General features: G+C 48.8%; 1 protein-coding gene across 2 annotated transcripts in view; it reads right to left on the minus strand.

Annotated features, from left to right (window-relative positions):
* The window catches only part of MAGI3 (membrane associated guanylate kinase, WW and PDZ domain containing 3), a 1,323,293-nt gene that overhangs the window by 331,064 nt on the left and 968,340 nt on the right, over nt 1-23,889 (minus strand). For both annotated transcript variants that reach the window (XM_086923326.1, XM_086923327.1), the window contains exons 12-13: nt 20,145-20,307; nt 2,374-2,465 (exon numbers count right to left, since the gene is read on the minus strand). In XM_086923326.1, coding sequence (XP_086779452.1) covers nt 2,374-2,465; nt 20,145-20,307 — 255 coding nt within the window. The remainder of the gene's footprint in view (nt 1-2,373; nt 2,466-20,144; nt 20,308-23,889) is intronic.

Genomic DNA, 23,889 nt, shown 5'->3' on the forward strand with positions numbered 1-23,889 from the left:
TAATGTATTTCTGAGAGCAGCACCCATTTTTTTTAGATACCTGCTTACAAGATAAACCATATCTTCTTTACAAAGTAAAGGAGGCCTTCCCTTTGTAGGGAAAAACAATATAATTCTGTTAAATGAGTGAACGAAATGCATTGGGGCAGAAAAATAAAAGGGAAATGAAGCAGGAGTGAAGTGTGCGTGAAAAGGAGAAGGCTGTTAGTGCAAGAAATCAGTGGCTAGGCTTGTATGAGAAGCAGGAGGTGTGGGAAAAGGTGTGAGGGGGAAGTGAATGCCTGGGATCTGCGAAGGCTTTGTGTGAAAGGGAACTGTTGACATTGGTCACAGGAGGATGTACCAGTGTCTGCTTGGGCAGTGAGTGAGTGATCTGGGAATGAGTTTGAAAAACTGGTATGAACATTAGGGTGAAGCAAGTCTCTAATGATAGGACACTGAATGATAGTACAATGAGTGATCTGGTACAACGGCAGTAGGAATCTGGTAACCGGACTGTGAGAGTAAATGTGAGGCTCCCAGTGAGAGGAAAGCGAGGTGGAGTGTTTTTTTATGAAAGGGTGGAGAGAGTGAGTCATGGTGACGAGACAGGGAGCGAGTGAGGAATCTGGCAATAGCTGGGAAGATGCAAGGGATCTGGTAAGAGGACAACGAGAGCTACTATAAGGGGTCTGTTATGAGGGCAGTAAATTAAAGTGATCTTCTATTTTGACATTAAAAGTTTGAGTTCGGGTGAGTGGGCACGAGTGCTTATCAAAGCACTTTGTTTGTTTTTTTACTTTCAGCTGTGCTGCATAGCAGCCAGGCTGCTGTACAACATGGCTAAACATATCCCTGACAAAACCAACAGATTTTGTATAGGAGAGTCCTATTTGCTTTGCCAATGCTTGTTTAGCCTACCTCAGTCAAAGAGCAGGCGCGGGTTTGCCGGCGCGCACACAGAGCTCAAGGGAAAAAAAACACATCAGTGCACACGCTCCCAGCACCATCTGCCTTCAATTACCGGCACCTCGGACAGCTGGTAATTGAGGATTTATGTATTCTTCTGCGCGTGTCCGAACACTTTATGCAGGAAGTGGACATTGCAAAAATTCCAAAGCCCTATGGCGTGCTGCCTTACTTAAACACAGCCTTGCCTGGACCAATTACCATTCACATGGCAGAATACCACACGCAAAAACCGCGCGCTTTCTGGAATGCGGCAGCCCACAGCCCTTTCTGAACTTTTTTTTTTTTATAACATTAGAGCTCGGAAGCCCCGCCCCACTTCGTGTGACGTAGGCCCGAGCCCTAAAAACGAAATAAATAAATAAGTTGCTTATACTATAGAATTGTTGACAGGTATGGTCAATGTACGGCAGCCATACCGGGCTGTGACAAAAAGCGGTCATAGTAATGTTCTGCTTTTCTTATGGTGGGGTCCAGTCATCTTTTAAACAGGTATTTCTACCTACCCAGCCAGACAATTTATAATTTCTGTATTAGTTTATGCTCTTAAGGGGACTGGTCACTGCAAACTATTCGGAATTTTTTTTTAAAAGCTCCACAAATAGCTAACAAAGCGAGCGAACCCGACCCTCTCTAAGTAGACTTGCCCTTCTCTAGAAAAAGAAGCTTCAAACAACAAGCACCTTAATTGATAAACTCACCACCGCAGCCCCGCTTGGACAGGAAGCCAGGCAACCTGTGTTGGGACGGGGGTGGGCCGCAAAAAGACAGGAAGCAGATGGGAGCCTACCCTGCGCTCCTGTGCCCGTGAAGCCAGCCGGAAGTGAGCGTGTGAACTAGCGGGGCTCCCGTGCTCGTGGCGAGCCCCGCTTACTGCCGACACTGACCCGCTGACGAGGGAGAACCAGCGTGGTACGCTGATGCAGCGGAGTGACGGAGCCTGTAGCGGAAAGAGCCCGGTGAGTGGGGGGTTGAGGGGTGTGTGTGCGTGTGTGTGTGTGCACGTGTGTCTGTGTGCGTGTGTGCGTGTGTGTGTGTGTGTGTGTGTCTGTCTGTGTGCGCGTGTCTATGTATGTGCGCTTGTGTCTGTGTGTGTGCGAGCGTGTGTTTCAGGCATGCTGTCTGCAAGCAACCTGATCCGATTCCATGCTGTGCGTGCCCATCTCCTGTCTCCTGGGAAGCAGAGCCGGTGACTATAGGTCTCGTAGGCGAGACAGCGCTTTCGCGCTGTAATCGCCAGGTGCAAGACCTAAAAATGCAGCGTGCCCTTCATTTCAATGGTGCTACTGCCCTACTATTAGCATATTTATCTGAACCCAAAATGAATCAGGCAGCAATGGAACAAAAAACGAATCTACCAGAGAATCAATCACTGGTACTATGTTGGGCTGTATGCCTCATCATTTAAGGTAACATTTCACTTACCGCCTGTTCTGGTCCGTCACCGCCAAGTACCCGAAAACCAAAACCAGACTCTTGTTTCCTCAGAAAGACATCCAAATCTTTTGCATTTGGAGCTGGCAACAAAGAAAAAAGGGATAAAGTTAACCACTGATGACGAGTGAAACAAGTCTGAAGCACAAAGCGAGGCCAAGTGGCTCAATATTACTCCTAGATTTGGAATAAAATCCAAATAGAAGATTATTCATATACCGAGAGAAAGGACCCATGACACACCTCCCACCCCCTCCCCTCTGCTGGATAAAGGCACATCTCTGGCTCGTGTTGTACTCCCGCCTTGGCTCCAATAGCTAAGGCCTTACAAATGTGATTAAGTTGTGCAATCACTATTCTCTGCCCATATTCATACATTCAACTACAGGCGGCGTCGCAATGCCTCCCCGTCAGCAGGCTTCCACAGGCTGAGGAAAGGTGGGAGAGGGGTGGGGCTACTTCCAATGGACAAGTCAGTACCTGGAAAAAGCTTCCTTCGGGTCTTCAGATCTTGAGTATTTCTCAAACGCGTACTCACCAAACTATTAACCACACAGACTACTTTACTGCCCCTCAGTACCCATATGTGGTAGCTACTCAAATCACTGAATCAAGAAACAAGGAACACCAATCAGAGTGTTCTGTGAGGCAGTTCGCCTTACCCTCAAACCAGAAAGCTGGCATACTTATTACTTACAAGCCTCAAATTATACATTGCGATCTAGTTTCCTGGCCTCTGAGCCACCAAGACTTAACTACAGCAGTGAAGATGGGAAGGCAAGGACACAGACAGCTGCTTGTCTTTTGGTATTCAGTATGATCATAAAGTGAGTAAAGAAGATAAGGAAAGTGTACAACATTATAGTGTGTGGCATTAAGGGACTGGTCTTGGGTAGCTCATCATCCAATGTGGCATGTCCAGGTTACACGCTCTTCCATCAGAGGTGCAAATGAGGCCTTGAATGAGAAAAAGCTTCTGGAGTGCAAATGAGTATTAAGGACATTTGCCCTGAAATTGATAAATGAGCCAGCACTGTGACTCATTTGCGGTATCGCTGAAATAATCCCTTATTAACATGTACACAGCATTTTTGCAATTGGGAAACATGCTGAACTGTATTTTTGGGGTCTGGAATAGCCATTGCATGAAGTGCAGACGGGTTACTCTGCTTAAGTATCTTGTATCCTGTTTTTCTTTTTATTTTGCCCTACCCTAACACTCATCTTGGGCATATTACAGCAAGGGCCACGGGGCGCAATGGGCCTTTGCGCCTGCTTTACGTACCCCCGGGGCACTTTGCTATTGCAGCAGGGGCACAGATGCTTGTGCATGCCATTCAGTAATATCGATAGCGCTGGTGCACTTAAAGTGCCAGCGCTACCTTCCGGGGGTATTCCCTCATTTGAATGGGGACGTGCCTTATGCAAATGAGGGAATTCCTTTGCCTCTGCGCCCTGCGTCGTATTACCAGCACGGGCGCAGAGGCAAAACAGCACTGTGAGTACGCCCCCTCAGAGCAGCCCTCTGGAGGGGAGAGAGGTGGGTCCTATGGACCCCCAGAAATCCAAAAAAGCAGGCAGGCGCTGTCACTGACTGCTGCCCCCTACAAAGGGATCTGTAATCCTCTGTGAAAGTGCAGGCAGGTGCCGTCTGCACTGTGAAAACACGGGCGCATGCAAGCAGCCCCTAGGGGTTTTCACATATATGCGCTGCCCTAGGGGCAGCAAATGCACTTTCATTGTTTACACCGGGTACACCTTTTAATAGGTGTGCTCAGCGCAAACAATGAAAATGCATAATGCGGCCCCTCATGTGCGTCTGTACTTTGAAATAAGTGAGGTCTTGGATCTTTACATTGCCCTGCAAGGGAGCATGAAGCCTGCCCTCACTGTACTGACAGTGGACAACTGCTCTTTTCATAGGTTTAGCAAATGGATTGGTGGTGGCAATGGGCCATGTTTTGTTCATCTATAGTTGGGACCAGAACTTTGTGTCTCTGTCATTAGGGTGGAGGCCTACTATCCCACTCATGCCAAGTTCTGCTTCGATATGATAACCTGGAGCATAGAGTTAGCATCTCAAGTGTATGTTGTGCATGTTTCTTTATGCAGCCTACATGGTACGTACATGCATAGTGTACATGCATGCCCCAGAGGCTCGAGGGATCCATTTTGGATAACCCAAACTGGATCTTGTGCACAAGATGAGGAGAGGTTGTTTTCCCTGACAGTGGAGGTGTACTGCTGACATTTCTGAAGCTGATGGGATGAAATATAGGCGCTCAAGTATGTAAAGAGGAGACAAGGTTTCTATAGAAATGTATAAGGTCTTTTGATAAGAAGTGCTTCCTGTAGCACTGTAGATGGTGGAGCTGAATGGAGGGACAGCAGTATCTGTTGTTCAAGGAGAAAGGGACCCCGGAGGTGAGGTCAGTCTTTTGTCATTCTATCTTTGGTGTAGAAAGCTTGTCCCTCTTTTGTCAGTGCTCAATGCTGAAGACTACACTTCTGTGAGGAGCACCACTCTAAACAAAGGCTGTATTGAAAAGCTGCCCAAAGAGGACACTTGAAAAGAAGCAAATGAAACGGATTCTGAAAGTACAGCCAGTGGTTCCACACCTCTTGTCTATATTGAGAGTATAAAAATGGGACCACTTACCCACTTGTTGTTCCACTTCAAAGTTCTCTATCACCAAGGAAATGTGTGTTCCGCAGTGGATAGCTGTGCACCCAGAGCTGGTGTCTGCCTGACAGCCATATTCCAAGAGGTGAGGGGACATCATGTAAGTTGAATCACACATTGCTGCCAAAGCTGGTTACCTGTCCTGAAGTTCCCAGAAGGCCGCCTGCCTTCTGAGAGATGTAAAGGAGCTTCTAATCCCTTCAGGAAGAGTGATTATCCAGGAGAAGTGAGGTGCACTATAACTCCGGACCAATGGGTTGATGAGAATGACTGCCTAAAGTGATCAGTGTGCCTTGGTGTTGGAGGCCCCAGACTCTCCCGACAGGAATCATGAAGGTTGTGGCATAGCCTCAGCTACTGTCAGCCCAGTTTGCAGCATGACTCAGAGCTGCTGTTCAACCAAGAGTGCAGCGTGCCTGAAGCTGTGGCCAAACTTTGGACCTGAGAGGCCTGCATGAGACCTCCACCTCAGCTCCAGCTCGGTAGTGTCAGGGCTCAACTGAACAGCCTGAGTGGACCTGCAATGACCAGCCCAAAGAATCCAGTGCTCCCCAACACAGGTATTACTGTCCGCAATCGCCTTGCTCGATGCGATTGTGGAGGAGGCAGAGAAAGAGTGCTGGCTTGTACTCTGCCCAGAAGTGAGTGAGCAAGCCTCAGAGGAGCTGGGCGGCCATTTAAGAAGCACCCCTCATGGACAGTGAAAGACTCCAGGTAAGAACCAAAAGCAAACTGTGTAAGACTAAGCACTTACACTAAAGTACAGCGATAATATGTACCTGAGGCTAATCCCTCTAAGTACCTGACCAGGCATGGTGGGAAAAACCTGGACCATAAGAGAGAGAGAAGCAGGCTAAGCAGCAGGAGAAGGAGCTAACCCACTCCAAGTGCCAGGATACTACAATGCATGAAGGGCATATCTTTTTGTGATCCAGTCAAGCACTAGGTTGGGCAATCAGTATTAACATGGATGAGTATTTGTTGAGTCCTGAGCGCAAGCACTCTCACTGTTCACCATCGCTACCAGCGTCAAGGGCTGAAGGGGGTTGCACTTGATCCAGATTGCAGAGCCATAGAACGATAGACCCCTGGGCAACAGAGGCAAATGACCTCAACCTCCACAGATGAGGTCCAGTAGCTCCTGCTTGGCCCATGGGCCCCCGAACATGGTTGGACAGCATTCATAAGATTATATATGAAATATGCCAGTGAAATTCATATCCTGGGCCTCTCACCGTGTTATTTAAATTGCTAGATTACACCCATTTGCACTCTGGTGCTTCGATAGAGTCACAAGTCATTTAATAACTAAAGCTGCGTCCATTTTTAATGTAACCCGTTTTACATTCGTAGGCAAAACTTTGATGTATATTTGCAGGATTTTTTTCCCATAAATATAAATAAGTAGGTGCAGCAGTATATGTAAAATTACAGCTATACATTAAGAAAAGACAGCAAGAAAACATGGCACAATGTGGCGGGAGTAAGTACTAGTTTGAGGGTGTCACTACTTAAAACGGATCATAAAATTAAGACGAGAGTCAATGAAATAAGTGAAAAATTGATGGTGAAAAAAACCCAAAGCTAGATCCAAAGCTTCCTACCCACTGTGCATGCCGCAGTCACGTACTGGCGTGGGGGCTTTAAGAACTGGTTGGGAGCATCCGTTGCAGGTTTGTTCCACTTTTGGCTACAGGAACTACAGGCAAATGCATTATGAGAAAAGGACAATGATCACGTGCAAACTGTGATGATACTTCATCCCAAGCGTGCGCCACATGTCCAGTTCACCTAACAACAATCTTACGAGCACCTGGAACAGGGCGTCCTATCAGATTATTTCTGCAAGCTAGCTGATACACACATCAAGAGTGTCATTTGGAAATGTACTTCAGTTTCATTGGTAAAATGCTTTATTTTAATAATTTTCATTTCATAAATATGATACACATGCATGGCTTCAAACCAGAGACCAAGGCTGCAATATCTGCAGTCTTTTTAACGGAGACACCATCCATTGAGGTGATGTACCCACAATAACAGAGGGTCAGTCGGGAGTCTCGACTCCAGCTCAGGGTTTCCTGGATCACGCAAGTAGGTTACAATTGAGCCAGAGCTCCTCGACTAAAGCAACACGTCTCCAATGGGCAGAAACTACTGTTTAGGGTCCTAGGATCTTCCATGGACTGGACAACAGTCCCTCATTGGCCCACTCCGCTCCACTGTCCGTAGAGCTCAACCGACAAGACTCAGGTGACGGACACTAACATGACACCAGATATATCAGGTGGATAACAAAAATAGCAAGACGCACTGAGCAATACATACTCCACATTCAACGTTTGCAAGAAAGCATGAAACCTGGCACTCTAGGGTATACCTGAGGTGCAGAAAGAGTCCAGTGGCATCTAACCAAAGTAAGGAGTAGTTTCTGTCCTGTAACTCCAGTTCTGTAGTAGGGGTATCTCTGTTATAGTCATAATCTAGTGAATAGTCCCGCCCATGTGCGTGGACCCCGGCAATCAAAAATAATCTCTTAAGTTGTCAAAATAATGCAGAAACTGCAAAGACACTTAAGAGAGAATTTAAAGACAAATAATGCAGCCTATAACCACAGGCTACACTGTCCAGTACTTCAACTAGAAATTCCACCAAAATTCACCACACACAGTACAGCCTGCTAGTTTCTACCATAGAGAAACCTGCCTCCCCCAGTCAAGGACTCAGGAATGATAGGAGGAAGGCAGGGACAGACAAGCCCCATAGGCTGCCATTATGTGGCTTAAATAGGATACTGTGCCTTTAAGAGAACTTTCCAGAACTTCTCCCAGTATCCCAGAATGCATAGCAGGTCCCTCTTACTTCAGTTCTTTTTGAAGGCGAAGTACGCCAGACCTGTCGCATTCCTGTATGATGAAAAAATCTCCACCGGGGAGGAGGGCGGGCGCTTATGACTATAACAGAGATACCCCTACTACAGAACTGGAGTTACAGGACAGAAACTACTCCTTCTGTAGTAGGGGATCTCTGTGTATAGTCATAATCTAGTGAATAGAATGGCAAGCCCATCCCCACACCAAAGCGGCGGTGGAGAACAAATACATAATGCCACTACTGTGCGAACAAATTCCGCAGCGAAGCCTGGCCAACCTGAGCGTCTGCCCTGGCGTCAGTGTCCAGGCAGTAATGCTTAGCAAAAGTATGAACCGACTTCCAAGTGGCTGCCTTGCAGATTTCAGCAATCGGCACGTTACGGAGCAGAGCCGTCGTGGCAGCTTTGCCCCTGGTGGAATGAGCCTTAGGCTTACCTCCTAAGGTCTTATTAGCCTTCTGGTAACACAATTGTATGCAGGACACAATCCACCTAGAGATGGACTGCTTCGAGGTCGCAAGACCCGTCCTGACCGATCCATAATTGATAAACAACTGGTCAGACCTACGAATATCCTTGGTTTTATCCAGATAAAATTTCAACACCCTCCTAACATCCAGGGAATGGAGAGACCTCTCCGCTGGGGATGAAGGGTTCTGAAAAAACGTAGGCAAAGTTATAGTCTGGTTGACATGAAAATCAGAAATAACCTTGGGAAGAAATTTAGGGTGAGTACGCATAACAACCTTAGCAGCATGAAATACAGTATAAGGTTCACTACAACACAACGCCTGAATTTCACTCACCCTGCGGGCCGATGTAATGGCCACGAGGAACGCCGCCTTCCAGGACAGGTGCTGCAACGAAGCCTTATGAATAGGTTCAAAAGGCTCCTTCATCAATCTGGACAGCACCACATTCAATTCCCAAGAAGGCGAGGGAAGCCTGACAGGAGGGAATACTTTCTTCAAGCCTTCCAGAAAGTCTTTGATCACAGGGATCTGGAAAAAGGAAGTCTGTGAAGGGCATTTCCTGTAGGCAGTCAATGCAGCAAGATGAACCTTAATGGAATGGACATTAAGGCCAGACTGCGCCAAATGCAAAAGGTAAGGAAGGATGACATCTTCCTTGCAGGTCGTAGGATCATGGTTCTTAGACTGGCACCAGATACAAAACCTCTTCCACTTGTAAGCATATGAAGTCCGAGTGGAAGGTCTCTTAGACTCCTTCAGTATGTCCATGCAATCATCGGGCAGATTCAGATGGCCATATTGCACTATCTCAGGAGCCATGCCGCCAAACTCAAAGATGAGAGGTTGGGGTGTAACATCCGTCCCCCGAACTTCGTGAGAAGGTCCGGCCTGCACGGCAACCGAATGTGAGGAAGGAGAGACCGGTGAAGTAGGTCCGTGAACCACCACTGCCTGGGCCACTCCGGGGCGATGAGTATCATCCGAGCTCTGGACCGGGCCAGCTTGATGAGCACCGCCGGAATCAGGGGAATGGGAGGAAAGGCGTACAGAAAGTTGTTCGTCCAGTTGATCCATAACGCATTCCCCAGAGTCCCTTGTTGGAAGTATCTGGAGGCGAAGTCTCTGCACTTGCTGTTTTCGGCGGTGGCGAACAAATCTACGTCTGGAGTTCCCCACCTTGCGAAGACTTCTCCTAGTACTTCGTCGTTTATGACCCATTCGTGGTTTTCCTGCAGCTGTCTGCTCAGTGCGTCTGCCTGAACATTCTGCACACCTGGTAGATGGGTGGCCGTTATCGTCAGTCCTCTGGCCAGGAGCCAGTGCCAGATCGTCTGCGCCTCCTGAGACAGGGTGCGCGATCTCGAGCCCCCCTGCTTGTTGAGGTAATACATCGTGGTGGTATTGTCCGTCTGTACAAGCAGAGAGTTGGTCTGGAAGGACGGAAGAAAGGCCTTCAGCGCCAAGTGAACAGCCCTGAGTTCCAGGAAATTGATGTGATACGTGGTCTCCATCGGTGACCACGTGCCCTGAATCTGTAGAGTCCCGGAGTGCGCTCCCCATCCCAGAAGAGACGCATCCGTCACGACAGTCTGCGTGGGAATGTCCTTGTGAAAGGGAACCCCTCTGAGGAGATTCTCCGCCGAACACCACCACTTCAGAGACTGAAGAGCATGCAGCGACAGTCGAATCTTGTCGTCCCAAGATCCTTTCCTCTGATCCCACTGGTCCTCCAAGCACTCCTGCAACGGTCTCATGTGCAGCCGTGCGTGTGGCGTCAGGAAGATACAAGAGGCCATCGATCCCAGTAGAGAAGACACCGTCCTCACTGTTGTAGATGGAGTCGTCATAAGAGCCTGAGCCTTCCGAAGGAGTGATAATCGTCGCTCTTCCGAAGGAGACACGCTTGCTGACAGCGTATCGATGGAGGCTCCCAAGTACTGTATGCATTGGACCGGAGTCGGGACAGACTTGGCCATGTTGATGTGCAGCCCCAGCTTGTTCAGGAGAACGCACGTCTTCTGGAAGTGCGCTCGCGCTTCCGAGAAGGAGGATGCCTTGATCAACCAATCGTCCAGATAGGGGTAGACGAACACCTTGTTCTTCCTCAGGTGCGCTGCTACCACCGCCATGCACTTTGAGAATGTTCTCGGCGCAGACTTCAGTCCGAATGGGAGCACTGTGTATTGATAATGATTGGTGCCGACTTGGAACCGCAGGAACTTCCTGTGTTTGTGTGCAATGGGCACATGGAAGTAAGCATCCTGTAGGTCTATAGCGCAAAGCCAGTCTCCCTGTTGCAACTGAGGATAAATCTGATGCAACGACAGCATGCGGAACTTTTCTCTGCGAATCCATTTGTTTGCCTGTCGCAAATCCAGAATGGGCCTGAACTCGTTCTTGTCCTTCTTGCGAACCAGAAAGAACCGGGAGTACAGACCTCTTCCTCTCTGAGACAGAGGTACATCTTCTATCGCCCTCTTCCTTAACAGGACATCCGCTTCCGCCTGAAGCTCGCGCAGCTGAAACTGCGAGCCGACCGGGGGAATAGCCGGAGGAGGGCTGGTGAACCGAAGACTGTATCCATTGCAAACAATATTCAGCACCCACTTGTCCTGAGTAATTTTTCTCCACTCTGCCAGAAAAAGTTGTATGCTTCCCCCTACCGGAGTGGGTAACGGATCCGGGGGAAGTAAGTTCCTAGGGCCTAGACCGCGTCTGGCCCTTGGGCGCTGGAGCCGACTGCTGGCCTCCCCTGCCCTTCTGCCGCTTCTGGAACGGCTTACGGAACGGCTGCTGCTGTTGTGAGTGCCCCGAAGCCTGTCCTCGTCCACGGCCTTGTCCGCCGAACCGCCGTTGGAAGGGGCGGTACTGCTTCTTGGTCTCTTTGGGCTTCTCCAGGCCCACAGCCGTCAGCGTTTCTGCCTCCGCCTTCATGCGGGCCATTTCATCATCCGCATGCTTCCCGAAGAGGGTCTCACCGGAAAACGGCAGATTGGCCACCCTCTGCTGTGCATCCGGTTTCAGGGACGTAAGCCGGAGCCAAGCGTGGCGCCGCTGGTTGATCCCGTGGCAAAATCCGTGAGCCGCCAACAGGGAAGAGTCCGCAGCCGCGCTGATTATCTGGTTGGCCACCAGCATCCCCTCACTCAGGACTTCCATGAAGTCTTCACGCTGCTCCCGGGGCAGATGCTCCGCAAAGCGCTCAAGGGAGTCCCAGAGGGCGCGGTCGTAGCGTCCCAACAAAGCCGTGGCACTTGCCGCCTTCATGGATGTAGCGGAAGTTCCACAGACTTTCCTCCCCGCCGAATCCATCCACCGAGATTCCTTGTCCGGGGGGACCGTGGAGGTCGGAGTGGTGGCATGCTGCTTGCGGGCCGCCGTGACGATGACGGAGTCAGGCGGGGGCTCAGCTCTCAAAAAGGCCGGATCCGAGTCGGGAGCCCGGTACTTTTTGAGTAATCTCGACGGAGCCGCCCTCGTCACCGCCGGGGTGAGAAACAGAGCCATAGCCGGTTCTTCTAGGCCCGGCACCAGGGGCAGGAGAGGACGAGACAGATGCTTCTGATGTAGAGTCTCGAAAATGACCGATGTCTTCGGCGTAGGCACTGTCAGGGATATGCCCAGCTTCGCCGCGCCCCTCAACAGGACGTCCTGAAAGGCAACCAGGTCATCTATCGGGGACACTCTGGTGTCCGGCGACCCCGATAGGGTAGGGGAATAATCCCTAGTCCCAGAGGACCTTGTGTGCGAGCGCGATTCGCGCCTCCTATGGCGGTGCCGCGATCGCGTGGATGATCTGTGCCGCGATCTCTCCTTCCGCCCAGAGCGAGAGCGTGACCTGCCAGCTCGTGGGCGCTCCTTTGGTTTACGTGGGGGGGTCTTCCGCGGTTCCTCACGGGGTTTCTTCAGTTCCTCTCGGGGTTTTGGTTTCGGAGTCCCCTTAGGAGGAACAGGCAGGGACGGCAGGGAAGTGGACCTCGGCGGAGGAACCTTCGGCTGCGGTGTGGGCCCATGCGGAGGGATCGGAGGTGGAGAGGGATCTCCCGAAGGCAGCGGTGGTTTGGGTGGAGGGTCCTCCTTAGGCACGGGGGGAGGAGTAGGAGTCCTGGGCCGAGACGGAGTGTACACTTCCTCGTACACCGAGCCCGGTGACCCCTTAGGCGAGGGGCGCGGAGAGCCATCCCCATCAGCCGGCGACCTCTTCCGTTTGCGACCTCCACTGGAAGCAGCGTGACTCCTGGGACTAGAGTCCCTCTTCCGCCGTTTAGGAGAGGGTGACCTACTCCTCGACGCTGACCGCTGTCTGCTGGACGCAGAGCGACGCTTCTCTGGCGTCGAATGACGTCTCCTGGACTCCGGCGTCGAACGCCGTCTCCTCAGCGTCGACCCTCTTCTCCTCGGCGTCGATCGCCGACTCCTCGGCGTCGACCTCCTCTTCCGCGACATCTCCCGCCGTCCTCTCGACGACGAGCGCCGCCGTCGTCTTGATGTTCCCGACGTCGAGGAGCCCCTCGACGTCGATCGGCGGTGCCGCCTCGACGACGATCGACGGTGTCGCCTCGACGACGACCGACGGCGTCGCCTCGACGGCGAGCGTCGGCGCCGCTTCGACGGCGAGCGTCGATACACGTCACTGTGTCTTCGTCGACGGTAGGAAGATCTCGACGTCGACGACGATGATGACGTCGACGGCGGCGGCTTAGACGTCGGCTTCTCCTTCGCCGTCGAGCCATCCCGCTGTCTCGACCCGGAGCCCCGGGGAGAAGGGGAGCACGCCGGCGTCATCCCTCTCGACGCCGTCGTCGATGCCATCGACGCCGACGGAGAATGGGGCCGATTGCTGGACTTCCTGCCCCCGGGGAGCCCCCCAGGGGCCTCAGCAGAGGCAGAGGGAACCTTCCCAGGCTGCCTAGACCCACCTGCAGCCCGCAGTCGCCTATCTTCCAGGCCAGCCAGCCTGATCTTCAATCTGTCCCTCAAGGTCCGAGCAGAAAGCTGCTGGCAGATTACACACTCCTCAGGGACATGATCTTCCGGAAGGCACACGATGCAGACCTCATGGGGATCGCCCTTGGCCTTCTTCCTCTCACATGCTGGGCACTTCACAAAAAGGCCAGGCATTTTGGAGCCCCAAAACACCTAAAAACAGCACAAAAGGGAGAGGAGAGCACCAAGAAATAAACTGGTAACACTTTTAAAAGACAAAAGTGCAAAAACAATTCCAATAAACCCTTGAGAAAGGGAGAGCTCAATGCCAGGGTCCTGTAAGCAGGAGCCGGAAAAAAGAACTGAAGTAAGAGGGACCTGCTATGCATTCTGGGATACTGGGAGAAGTTCTGGAAAGTTCTCTTAAAGGCACAGTATCCTATTTAAGCCACATAATGGCAGCCTATGGGGCTTGTCTGTCCCTGCCTTCCTCTCTATCATTCCTGAGTCCTTGACTGGGGGAGGCAGGTTTCTCTATGGTAGAAACTAGCAGGCTGTACTGTGTGTGGTGAATTTTGGTGGAATTTCTAGTTGAAGTACTGGACAGTGTAGCCTGTGGTTATAGGCTGCATTATTTGTCTTTAAATTCTCTCTTAAGTGTCTTTGCAGTTTCTGCATTATTTTGACAACTTAAGAGATTATTTTTGATTGCCGGGGTCCACGCACATGGGCGGGACTATTCACTAGATTATGACTATACACAGAGATCCCCTACTACAGAACTTACAGCTTCAACGCTGTAAAAATGACGCTGAATTCCTGGCGCGTACCCTTAAGTAACACGGTCCATGCTGAGCTCCACGTGCACCCCGTTGCCAGAAGGTCAGCCAAGCTTGGACCTTACAAGAGAGTTATCCCCTTTGTAGTGGTCTGGTGTCTTTAGGAATGTTTAACATGTCTTCTCTTTTGGAATACTTTGTTAAGAATGCTATGATGTTCTTGGAGCGTGTGTTCCCGTGGATACCCTTCCTCCTTTAGGGCTGTATACGTAAAGCATACAGCCCAAACCCACTTCATGACACCAGAATCCTTGCAAGCGCTGGTGTCTTCACAGACCAGCCCCTGACTGCACCAAGGCGCAGCTCCGACCACCGCGGGTTGAGAGAGTGGAGACAGCACGCACAGCAAGCACTCGGGGAGGAGAGTGCAAATTAAAGGCAGCAGAACATTAAATCTTGATGACAGTCACATAATACTAACTAGGTCAAAGTCAAAGAAGCCGCCTGCCGCTCTCCGACTTTATGTATGCAATTTATTGCTGCTTAATGAGCATTATGAGGGGAGAATGTTAATGTTGTTTACATTCCAACCTACATCTACGCGATGACATGCAATCGAGATGCGCGCCTCGTGATAAAGCACCGCATAACCACACAACGCAAGACAGATGTGCCCCCCCCCCCCCCCCCCCCCCCCCAGGGGCGCTCATCTCATGAAAGGGAACGCCATTCCCTTCATTAACAGGGCCGTGAAATTTACAAGTAAATAAAGAGACAGCTCCCCATATAAAACAATCTAAACATAATCACAGAGGGCGCATAATTAAGAGGCCACCTTTAAAGGGGCTGCGCTCTTGCGCCGGCAGGAGTAGTCTACTACAGCACACCACTGCACAGAGCGGCGCAGCAGCACAGCAGCACAGCAGCCCAGGGCAGAAACATGGCGTCACTTCAAGAGATAACAATAACACAATATAGAACATCACAAGTGAAGAAGTCGTCACAGAGTGATAAGGGCCATCAAGTTTACGTTTCTCAGCTCATCTGCCACTGCCAGTACACTGTACAGGGCCCTTTAATGGGCCCCATAACCGGCAACAACGGAAGCTGGAGCGTCTCCAAAGGGGCCAATCGGTTAAAGGCTCAGCATAACTACGTAATCTGGCGTGACACCGCACTGAAAGCTCGGGGCACATGCCTGGCTCGGCTCAGTTGTGTCTTCTTGAACCCTCGAGTCCAAAACGACCAGAGCTTGCATGTGCTTTGTCTGCCAGTGCACTCTAACCTCGTGCACCAGGATATTAAGACACAGCACTAACATTTGACGTAAAACGGAGTCACAGAAAAGGAGACCCATCTAGTGGCTGAATTACACATTGTGATCCAAGAAAAAGTGAGATCAATCCTAGCTGTCCTTCTTGCAAATGGTGTCATCCTTGGCAAATAGTTTATTTCACTTAGCCTTCTTTCCCTTCATTATCATGTATGAGAGAACCGTCAAATACGTGAGGTCAGGTTGGGCGCTGTGCTAAAACCTCATGTGTTTGATTTAATATGCTATACTGTAGCTCAATCTATAATAAAAATCTAGGTCACATTTTGAGTATACATGACGACTGACATGCCTCTCAGTTCACTAATGGCATTGCCACGGGGGAGGATCATTTCTAAGCTTATGTTAAAAAATGATGCCTTCTATTAAATACCTTTTAATGTGGTGATAATCTGATGTACTGAGAAGAAACACCTCCGCATGTAAAGGAAATACAGGTTTTACATTTTGAAGAGACTATCATATTTTATGTCATGTTTGTCGCACTATTTACAATAAAAATATGTTCAAGGCTCGGTTCATGCATAAGCTCTTTAAGCCAGGCACTAGACTCTGCTCTCTCTGTTAATTTGCTAGCTTGCCCGCCTCTAATTAACATCTGTAGTACTACAACAGGCTAGCAGCAGGAGGGAAGGGGGGCGCAAGCTGCTTAAAAAAAAAAAGAATAAAAAAATAAAACTTACCTTGCCACTATCGGGTCCTGCGTCTTCATCCTGCTCGCATGTGTCCGACTCCAGGTCGGAACAGGAAGCAGGCAGCCAGCCAGCCTCCCACCCCTTAGCCAATCACAAACGGCACTCAGCCAGGGGCTGGAGGGGTGGGTGTTCTTTATGCAGGCTGTAATGCAGCCTTCATGGAGAACAGGGGAGTGCGCATGAATGTTTTGGGTGGCTAGAGAGGGCCGACCAAAAAGTCATTGCGCACAGGAGTGGTCTACCACTCCTCCCCTGCAGCTCCCCCCACCGTCTCACGCACTCCTGCAGCAGGAGGAAAAAATTAAATGATGAAAACATTCAGTTATTATCATTTTAGTTTTTCCTTTCTTTGCTGCTCCAGGCACTGGGACGACGCTCCTCCGCCCTAGCGGAGGAGCCGCCACTGCCTTCACTGCTCGCTGTAGCTGCCAGTGTTTGCTTCATTCCGACAACCTGTTCTCTAACCACCATGCACTTATGTTCTCGAGCCCTACAGAAGAGGGAGAAGTTCAAATCAAAAATGTGTCCCTTCCTCTATCAAATATTGACACCACTGCTCTTTAGCATTTTGTATGGATAGCGTCACTTACGTCAGCGATACCGTATTCAACATTCTTTGCTGGTAAACTCTCAGTTGGCTTTGCACTACTAGGCCTAACAAACATTTTTGTCTTCAATCAATCATCAGTTAATTGGGCCCAAGGTGCTACAGACTCACAGAGGGTTGTTTAGTTGGACCTGTTCAGCGAACCGGGTGCCAAGAAATGATAATTTTCAACACAAGTACAAAAGTAAAAATCCAATCGAATTTCAGGGTAAAAAAATATATAAACAAGCACGAAAAACAAACCCGTTTGATGCGTCACAGTGGTGCACATTTCCTTTCCTCCTGCACTAGGTTTATTTCTCACATTTGGCAAAAGTACATTTAGCGTAGCCTAATTATCAAACAACCTCGGCATAAGGGACAGAAGTTATTCATATTATTTATTGAAAGGCGATAGCCAATGCAAGTGTTTCTCTACACTGGCCTTTAGGTGACAGCAGTGTGAACCTTGCAATTCCTATGTGAAGTCGGGAGGATTCTGTTGTATAGTTAATTCTCTATCCTCTGTCTTCCCCTGCTCTCTAGTCTGTATGTGTGGAATGTTGGACATGTCATAGAATGTTGGATGGGTGAACAGATTCAGTTGGTGACTGAAGGCTGAGCTGCCAGGAGGACAGCTCCTGGTGGGGCATACTTACAGAGTTACTTACTGGCCTACTTACCATCCTGGCTTCAACATCATACCTCTGTAACCTTGTATTACAATAAATACTTTCTTGAAACTTACCACCTCTGGACCTTCCATCATTGTAACATATTCCCTGTCGCCTGTGACGGCCTTTGCACCAGTTATAAGAGGACCAAGTCCCCACTATTAGCGAGGTGCATGGTGATATTAGGAAAATAAATGAAACCCAACTAAATAGAGCCAGTACAAGGTAATGTAATCATTTACAGCAGGATTTTCTGAAACCTGTTTGCAGTGGAGGCTCCTCTGCTAAGGTGGAGGAGCGTTGCCACACTGTTCTCAGAGCAGTGTAAAAGAAAAAAGAAAAACAGGAGTGATCATAATTTTATTTTTAATATTCACCAGGTTTAGGCGTGGCAGGGCCAGGCTCCTGTGATGAGGAAGGAGCAGTGGTTGCTGCACTCTAAAGTGTGCATGACGGTTTGGCCGGCTGTCTTGGCCCGGCCAATCCTTCATGCGCACTGTGCATGTTCTCCACCCAGGCTGCATTACAGCCTGGGTGGAGAACATGGCCAGGCTCTCATTCCCCGTCTCAGCGCCGAACCACAGCGCTCAGACCAATCACAATACTGCATTGCACACCTACGCATCTGGCATTCTTACAGAGCATCTACTATATACAGGGACTGAACAATGTCAAAAGCATGCCTCTCTTGAGTACTTGTGAAGTGATAGTAGCTTATGCGCCTTTGTTTCGCCTCCATTGTATTTAGGTGTGAGGCTCCAGGTAGCTCCCAGCCAGGATACTCCAACAAAAGGAGGCCTGGTGACCCTTAAACTTCGGCTTTTGATATGGGCGCAGTTGAAATTTGAGAAGGCTCTTTCCCGCATGCACGTTGCTGCTCAGAACAAAAGCAGACAAAGTGCAGGTGCTGCTGAAAGTGTCCTGATGCCTCAAAATTACAACGGGACACGTTTAGCATATTTCTGTGGGGCTTACCCTCTTGGAGGGTAGACGGCATCCACCCTGTGGAAATAGTGGGTAGACGTTGTCTACCCAACTGTACCCTCGACTTGTGCCCTATCTGAGTATCCCGTCTAGCCCTGGCCTGGCAGTGCAGGCACTTGAACCTTTGCAATGAGAGGATGGGGACAGGGCCACTTGGTAGGTTGTGTTTCAAAAATGCTATTGGTCTGGTTATCACCAAGCATTGGAAGAATTTAGATGAATCGGAGACTATGGAGAGGTTAAGAGAGGACCACCTGGAAAGTTATGTATCAATTACTCCTCTCAGTCTGGTTATGGCCAAGCATTGGTAAAGTTTAGCATCGTGGTTTTGACGCTGTGAGATGTTATGGTAATGGAAGGCCTTTCATTTAGCCTGTGTGATGTCACATTATCATGGACAGGTTTCTACCGATCTCCCTTCTGGTGCTAGAGTCTATGGCCAGAGTGCACCGGGATCTTACAGGGCCATCGAGTCTGGGCGCTTGGGATCTTCCGAATTAACATTGACTTTGCAACGCAGGGTGGAGCTGAGAACGGAGATTGTCCTGGGAGCTGTGGGATAAACAGCATTAACTGACCATGCTTTGACCTCTTTCTACCCCCTCCCAGCCTTGCTCTTCTTGTTATTCTCTGCTCCTCTGTGGCTGTCTAGCTCTCGCGGCCTGTGGGTGAATGCTTCACACAGTCAGTCTCTGCAGCACTGCTATGTTAGCGTCTCCCCATCCCTGTGTGCATTCGAACGGAGCGTGCAAGACATTTCAAAGTAGCATTGTGTTTCTTCAAGGCTGTGAGCCTTTTTCCCATGAAAAGAAAGACCCTGATCTCAATAAAAGCATCGGCTAACAAAGTAAAGATATTAGTTTAGTTTTGCTCAAGGTCTTCTCTTGAAACACAGTACTGTTTTCCTGACGCCAGAGCCGTGCATCAGGAAAAAAAGCAATTGAAAACCACAATTTGGTAACACATCGTGACAGTAATTTTCACAAGATGTCGAGACAAGATGTGTAGTAAAATTTGATGGTGCCGAAGGGCCGCACTCAGAAAGGTTTTACTCACCTAAGACCCAGTTGGTTACAGAAAAAAACTATTTGCGAGTGTGAAATGAATAACCTATGAAAAAATTATTTTGAACTGCATTAAGAATTTGAAAAATCTTTCTCTGGTGAATTTGTAAATGCAGGTGCTCAATGGGAGGAGTTTCTACGATGGTCCTTCAAACTGTCGAGAACACACAGGAACTTGTAAATTCATAGATATTCAACCACAAGTTGCACGTAGTTTATCACCTTGGAAACAAAAACAAATTCACTTATGTGAAAAACATGTGTAAGAGTGTTTCTAAAGAGTACAAGAGGGGAGAACACTATATTTCAGGGGGCACGAGGGTAGGGGCTTCTGCATAGGGAACGTATTTACCTATGAAAAAACAAAATATACTAAACTACATGTGCAAATTCAGATTTCAGCATTATTTAATTAAGTAGGTGTACATTTTTACCAGAGGAGAATTCCCAGTGAGTAATTGCTGCAGGAGTATTTCTGGAAATCTACATTTGTCTTTCCGGCACCATCTATTTTTTTTTTTAAATCTTGTAAAAGTTGGAAATCTACTTCAAACACAATCATAACCATCCAGGAAGTATGTTGCAAACTTCTACAACTTGGGCCTGGGTTTTAAGACATCTGAACAGATGATTGAAGAAAACAGTATGAAGCACAAGTGACAATCTTGAAAGAAGGGTTGTCCATCTACTTACGCTTGTCCTCGAAGATATTCTTGGACTTCATGTAGACCTCCGAAGGGTCCAGTTTTGGCGAGCCCGATCGGACCAGATTTGGCGGGAAAGGCAAGGGTTGCGGAGCGGATTCATTTGGGACAAGAGCTTCCAAACTTCCAGTAAGCTCTTGCTTATCGCCTTTCTATAATCCAAAAGAGAGTGCCCTTTATGTTTTCATACAACAGAATTTCGAAAAAGGCAGAATGTTTCGAACAAGAGGCTTTAATTTTCAAGATTGACAGCTGAGAATCACAGCTGTGTACGGCTTATTTTATTTTACATAGACAAACACTTTAAAAAAAATGTGGGCATCATAAATTGGAATGCCTTATCTTACCAGCTTCAAACAGAAACAGATTATGAAAGCACAGTACACACCTGAGCAAACAAAACGAGCAATGAGCAATCATCAAAGTATGTCCCAGATGGGTGCACCTGCTGCTTTGCCTGTCGGGATCATGACTGTCAGCCTGAGACAATCACAATCCCTCGTGCAGTAGTAGAAGAATTGAATTTGAGGTAAGGCTGCTTTACAGATACAAGCCTTCGTTTATTAGCATCCCTAAACGTCTTCAGTATTACAAGGTGACACATCTCACTGCAATAAGATTGACTGTACAAATTAAACAGCACATACATATTAGCATAAAGAAAATACTTCCTATAAAAACATAGGGGAGGGTTAACGCTCTCTCAGCTGCAGGATGTTGAAACTCGTTTGTTCTGTATTCCACAAACTCTGTCCTTTACGTTTGGGCGGCACTTGCTTTTATTTGGAGGTGTTCAGTAACTCCTGCAGCTATTTTAAACATCTATCCGAGTCCAGGGCCCAGAGCCACGTCTAGAAAACGTTCTAGGTCAGGCTTCATGTTATGTATCATTCTGGCTATTCTGAAAAGGTTTAAGAGTGCGATTAAAGGAATAAAACGAGTATATGCTCACACAGGTACATCTGTTCAACTAGGTTGCGCTGTGTTATATCTGGGGGTCGCTAGTTGGGGGAGGTAGGTACTTTAGGCCAAATAGGGACCCTTGCTTCCACATCAGGGGGGTCGCTAGTTGGCGGAGGTAGGTACCTTAGGCCAAATAGGGACCCTTGCTTCCACATCAGGGAAAGGAAGGACACCTTCTCAGATATCCCCCGCTCACCCCCTCGTTAGCTTGGCACGAGCAGCCAGGCTTATCTTCAAGGCAAGCGTGTAAAATATTTTCAACCACGCTCTCAGTAACTCAATGATGACCCCACAAATGGACTCCACACGAGTTTTATAAAAACGAGTATAAATTTATATAACAAGATATACGATGAGGCTACACAATATAAAACCAACATATGCACATTTGTAATATTCCTCCTGGCCGGTTATTAGGCCAGCCAGCCCTTATAGGTTCTGGCGATATTAATGAACATTTCTAAATGATCCACTGCAGTCCTAATACAATGCAATGCAGTTCGTAATGCAAAAATCAGGCACTGTGCAATGTAAAAAAAATTCAGTTCGTTATGCAACAATCAAGCAGTTCATAATGCCAAAATAGTGCAATGTGTAACGCAACAATCAGGTAGTTTGTTGTGCCAACTAACGTAATGTGTAATGCAACAATGAGGTAGTTCCCTTTACAAAAACTGTGCAATGCGTAATGCAACAATCAGGCAGTTCGTAATGAAGAAATAATGCAATGATTAATACACTTCAGGTAGTTTATAATGCAGAAATAATGCAATGCGTATTACAATAATCAGGTATATCGTAATGCAGAAATAATGCAAAGCGTAATACACTCCATCACCGATTACGGTGCCTTAGATGGTCTCTCCGCCTCTTGTACTGACTAGAGGTCAGCTTCCGTCAGCAGATGCCCCCACACGAGTATGATGTAAACCAAAAGTGCAGCTCCGCACTCCGGCCCCGGTACTGCCACTCCCTGGCAAGTACGGGCCGCGAGTCGAGCTGAAGTAGAGGCTCATACTGCTGGAATTTGAGAGGCCGAGAGCTTCTCTTTCCAAGCCCGCACCACGCCCCAGGCGGTGACACACGTTACCTGGGGGGTGCGACCTCGCTCTCCTCTCTTCTTCCCACGATTTGGGCCTCCAATGCAACTTTGTGAATTCTAGGCAGTGGGACTCGGGCCCTCCCTCAGCGGGGTTGTTTCGAGGTCCGGCCATGGCAACGGCAGGCTCGGGCCGGCGGCTCAGCTACTCTGGGACTGCCGGTCCGGGCCGCTGGTGCTACGAACATCACAGGCTGCAAGAGAGCACAAGCACACAGTGTCGCTGATTCTCACTTGAGCTTCGGTCGTGCACGATCACAGGTCACTCCTCACGAAGGTCTCAGGCTGCCCGAAGCACATGCACACAGCGTCGCTAAGACTCACTGAAACTCCGGGTGCGCGATAACAGGGCAATCCTCACGAAGTTCTCAGGCTGCACAAAGCACACGCACACAGCGTCGCTGAGACTCACTTGGACTCCGGTGCACACAATCACAGGACAATCCTCACGAAGGGCTTAGGCTGCAAAAAGCACACACACACAGCATCGCTGAGACTCGTTGGACTCCAGGTGCCCACGATCACAGAGCAATTCTTACGAGGGTCTCAGTCTGCAAAAAGCACACGCATACAGCGTCGCTGAGATTCTCCTGGAAACTTTTGTGTTCCTGAGTTTCCGCAACAGTGAGCCAGCTCACCTCCGGCCCTTGGGGATAAGTTACTTCCAGACACAGCACACAGCAAAGTCCTTTCAAGCAGGGGGACACAGCAAAGTCCTTTTAGCCTCTCCTTGGTTAAATCCGCAAACTGCAGGCCAGCCCCAGAACACACAGCAAGGGTCAGTAATTTCCTTCAGTCTCTGCAACTGTTTATTCCTTAGCAGAGGCTCCTCTTGACCATGAAGTAGGTTTAATCCTTTTCAGTCTTGATCAATCTATTTCTCCAAAGTTCAAGGGCTTCAGCTCTCATTGTTATACCCCAAAATGTCTTTCAAGTTTTGTGTTCAGGAGGGCACTGACCCCTGTTCAAACCAGTTCTGGGTGCCTCCCTTACAGTGACACCTTCTTCCTTTGATTAGTGGGGGTCTGGATTCTCAATTACTCAGCAGGAGATAGGACCATTGTTTTATGGCAGCAACCCAGGCCTCTTCACCTCTAGTGGCTACTCCTCCCCTACACTCCAGATGCAGGTCAGCCTGTTGATGTCTCCCCTCCTCCCCTGGGTCAAGACATTCCCCAGAACCTATCACTTTCAAATCCAGACAGTCAATCCACAACCAGGCAAAGGCACAGAAATGTTAGAGCACAAAAACCCAGCCACTTCGAAAAGAGTGGTTTCTAAACACACAATGTAAAAACCAACTTCATAAAAAGATGTGTTATTACGTTGTGATTTCAGGCACACTAAACCTCACCTCTCCATCCTAAGCCTTTGAGAAGATAGGCTGGAAAACATCTTACACAGCCTCCCCATTCTGTCCTATGGGCAAGATGGCCTTTCAACAGTGAAAAACGAAATTGAGAGTATTTCACTGTCAGGATATGGTACACACCTTAGTACATATCCTACCTTTCACATGCGCTGCACCTTGCCCAGGGGCTACCTTGGACCTACCATAGGGGTGCCTGATATGCATAGACAGGGAAGGGTAAGGCCTTGCAAGTGGGTGCACTTGTCAGGACAACATGGCAGTTTACCAAACTGCGTGCAGGCACTGCAATGGCCAGCCTGA

The sequence above is a fragment of the Lissotriton vulgaris genome, chromosome 5, assembly GCF_964263255.1.
Source record: "Lissotriton vulgaris chromosome 5, aLisVul1.2, whole genome shotgun sequence".
NCBI classification, from domain to species: Eukaryota; Metazoa; Chordata; class Amphibia; order Caudata; family Salamandridae; genus Lissotriton; species Lissotriton vulgaris.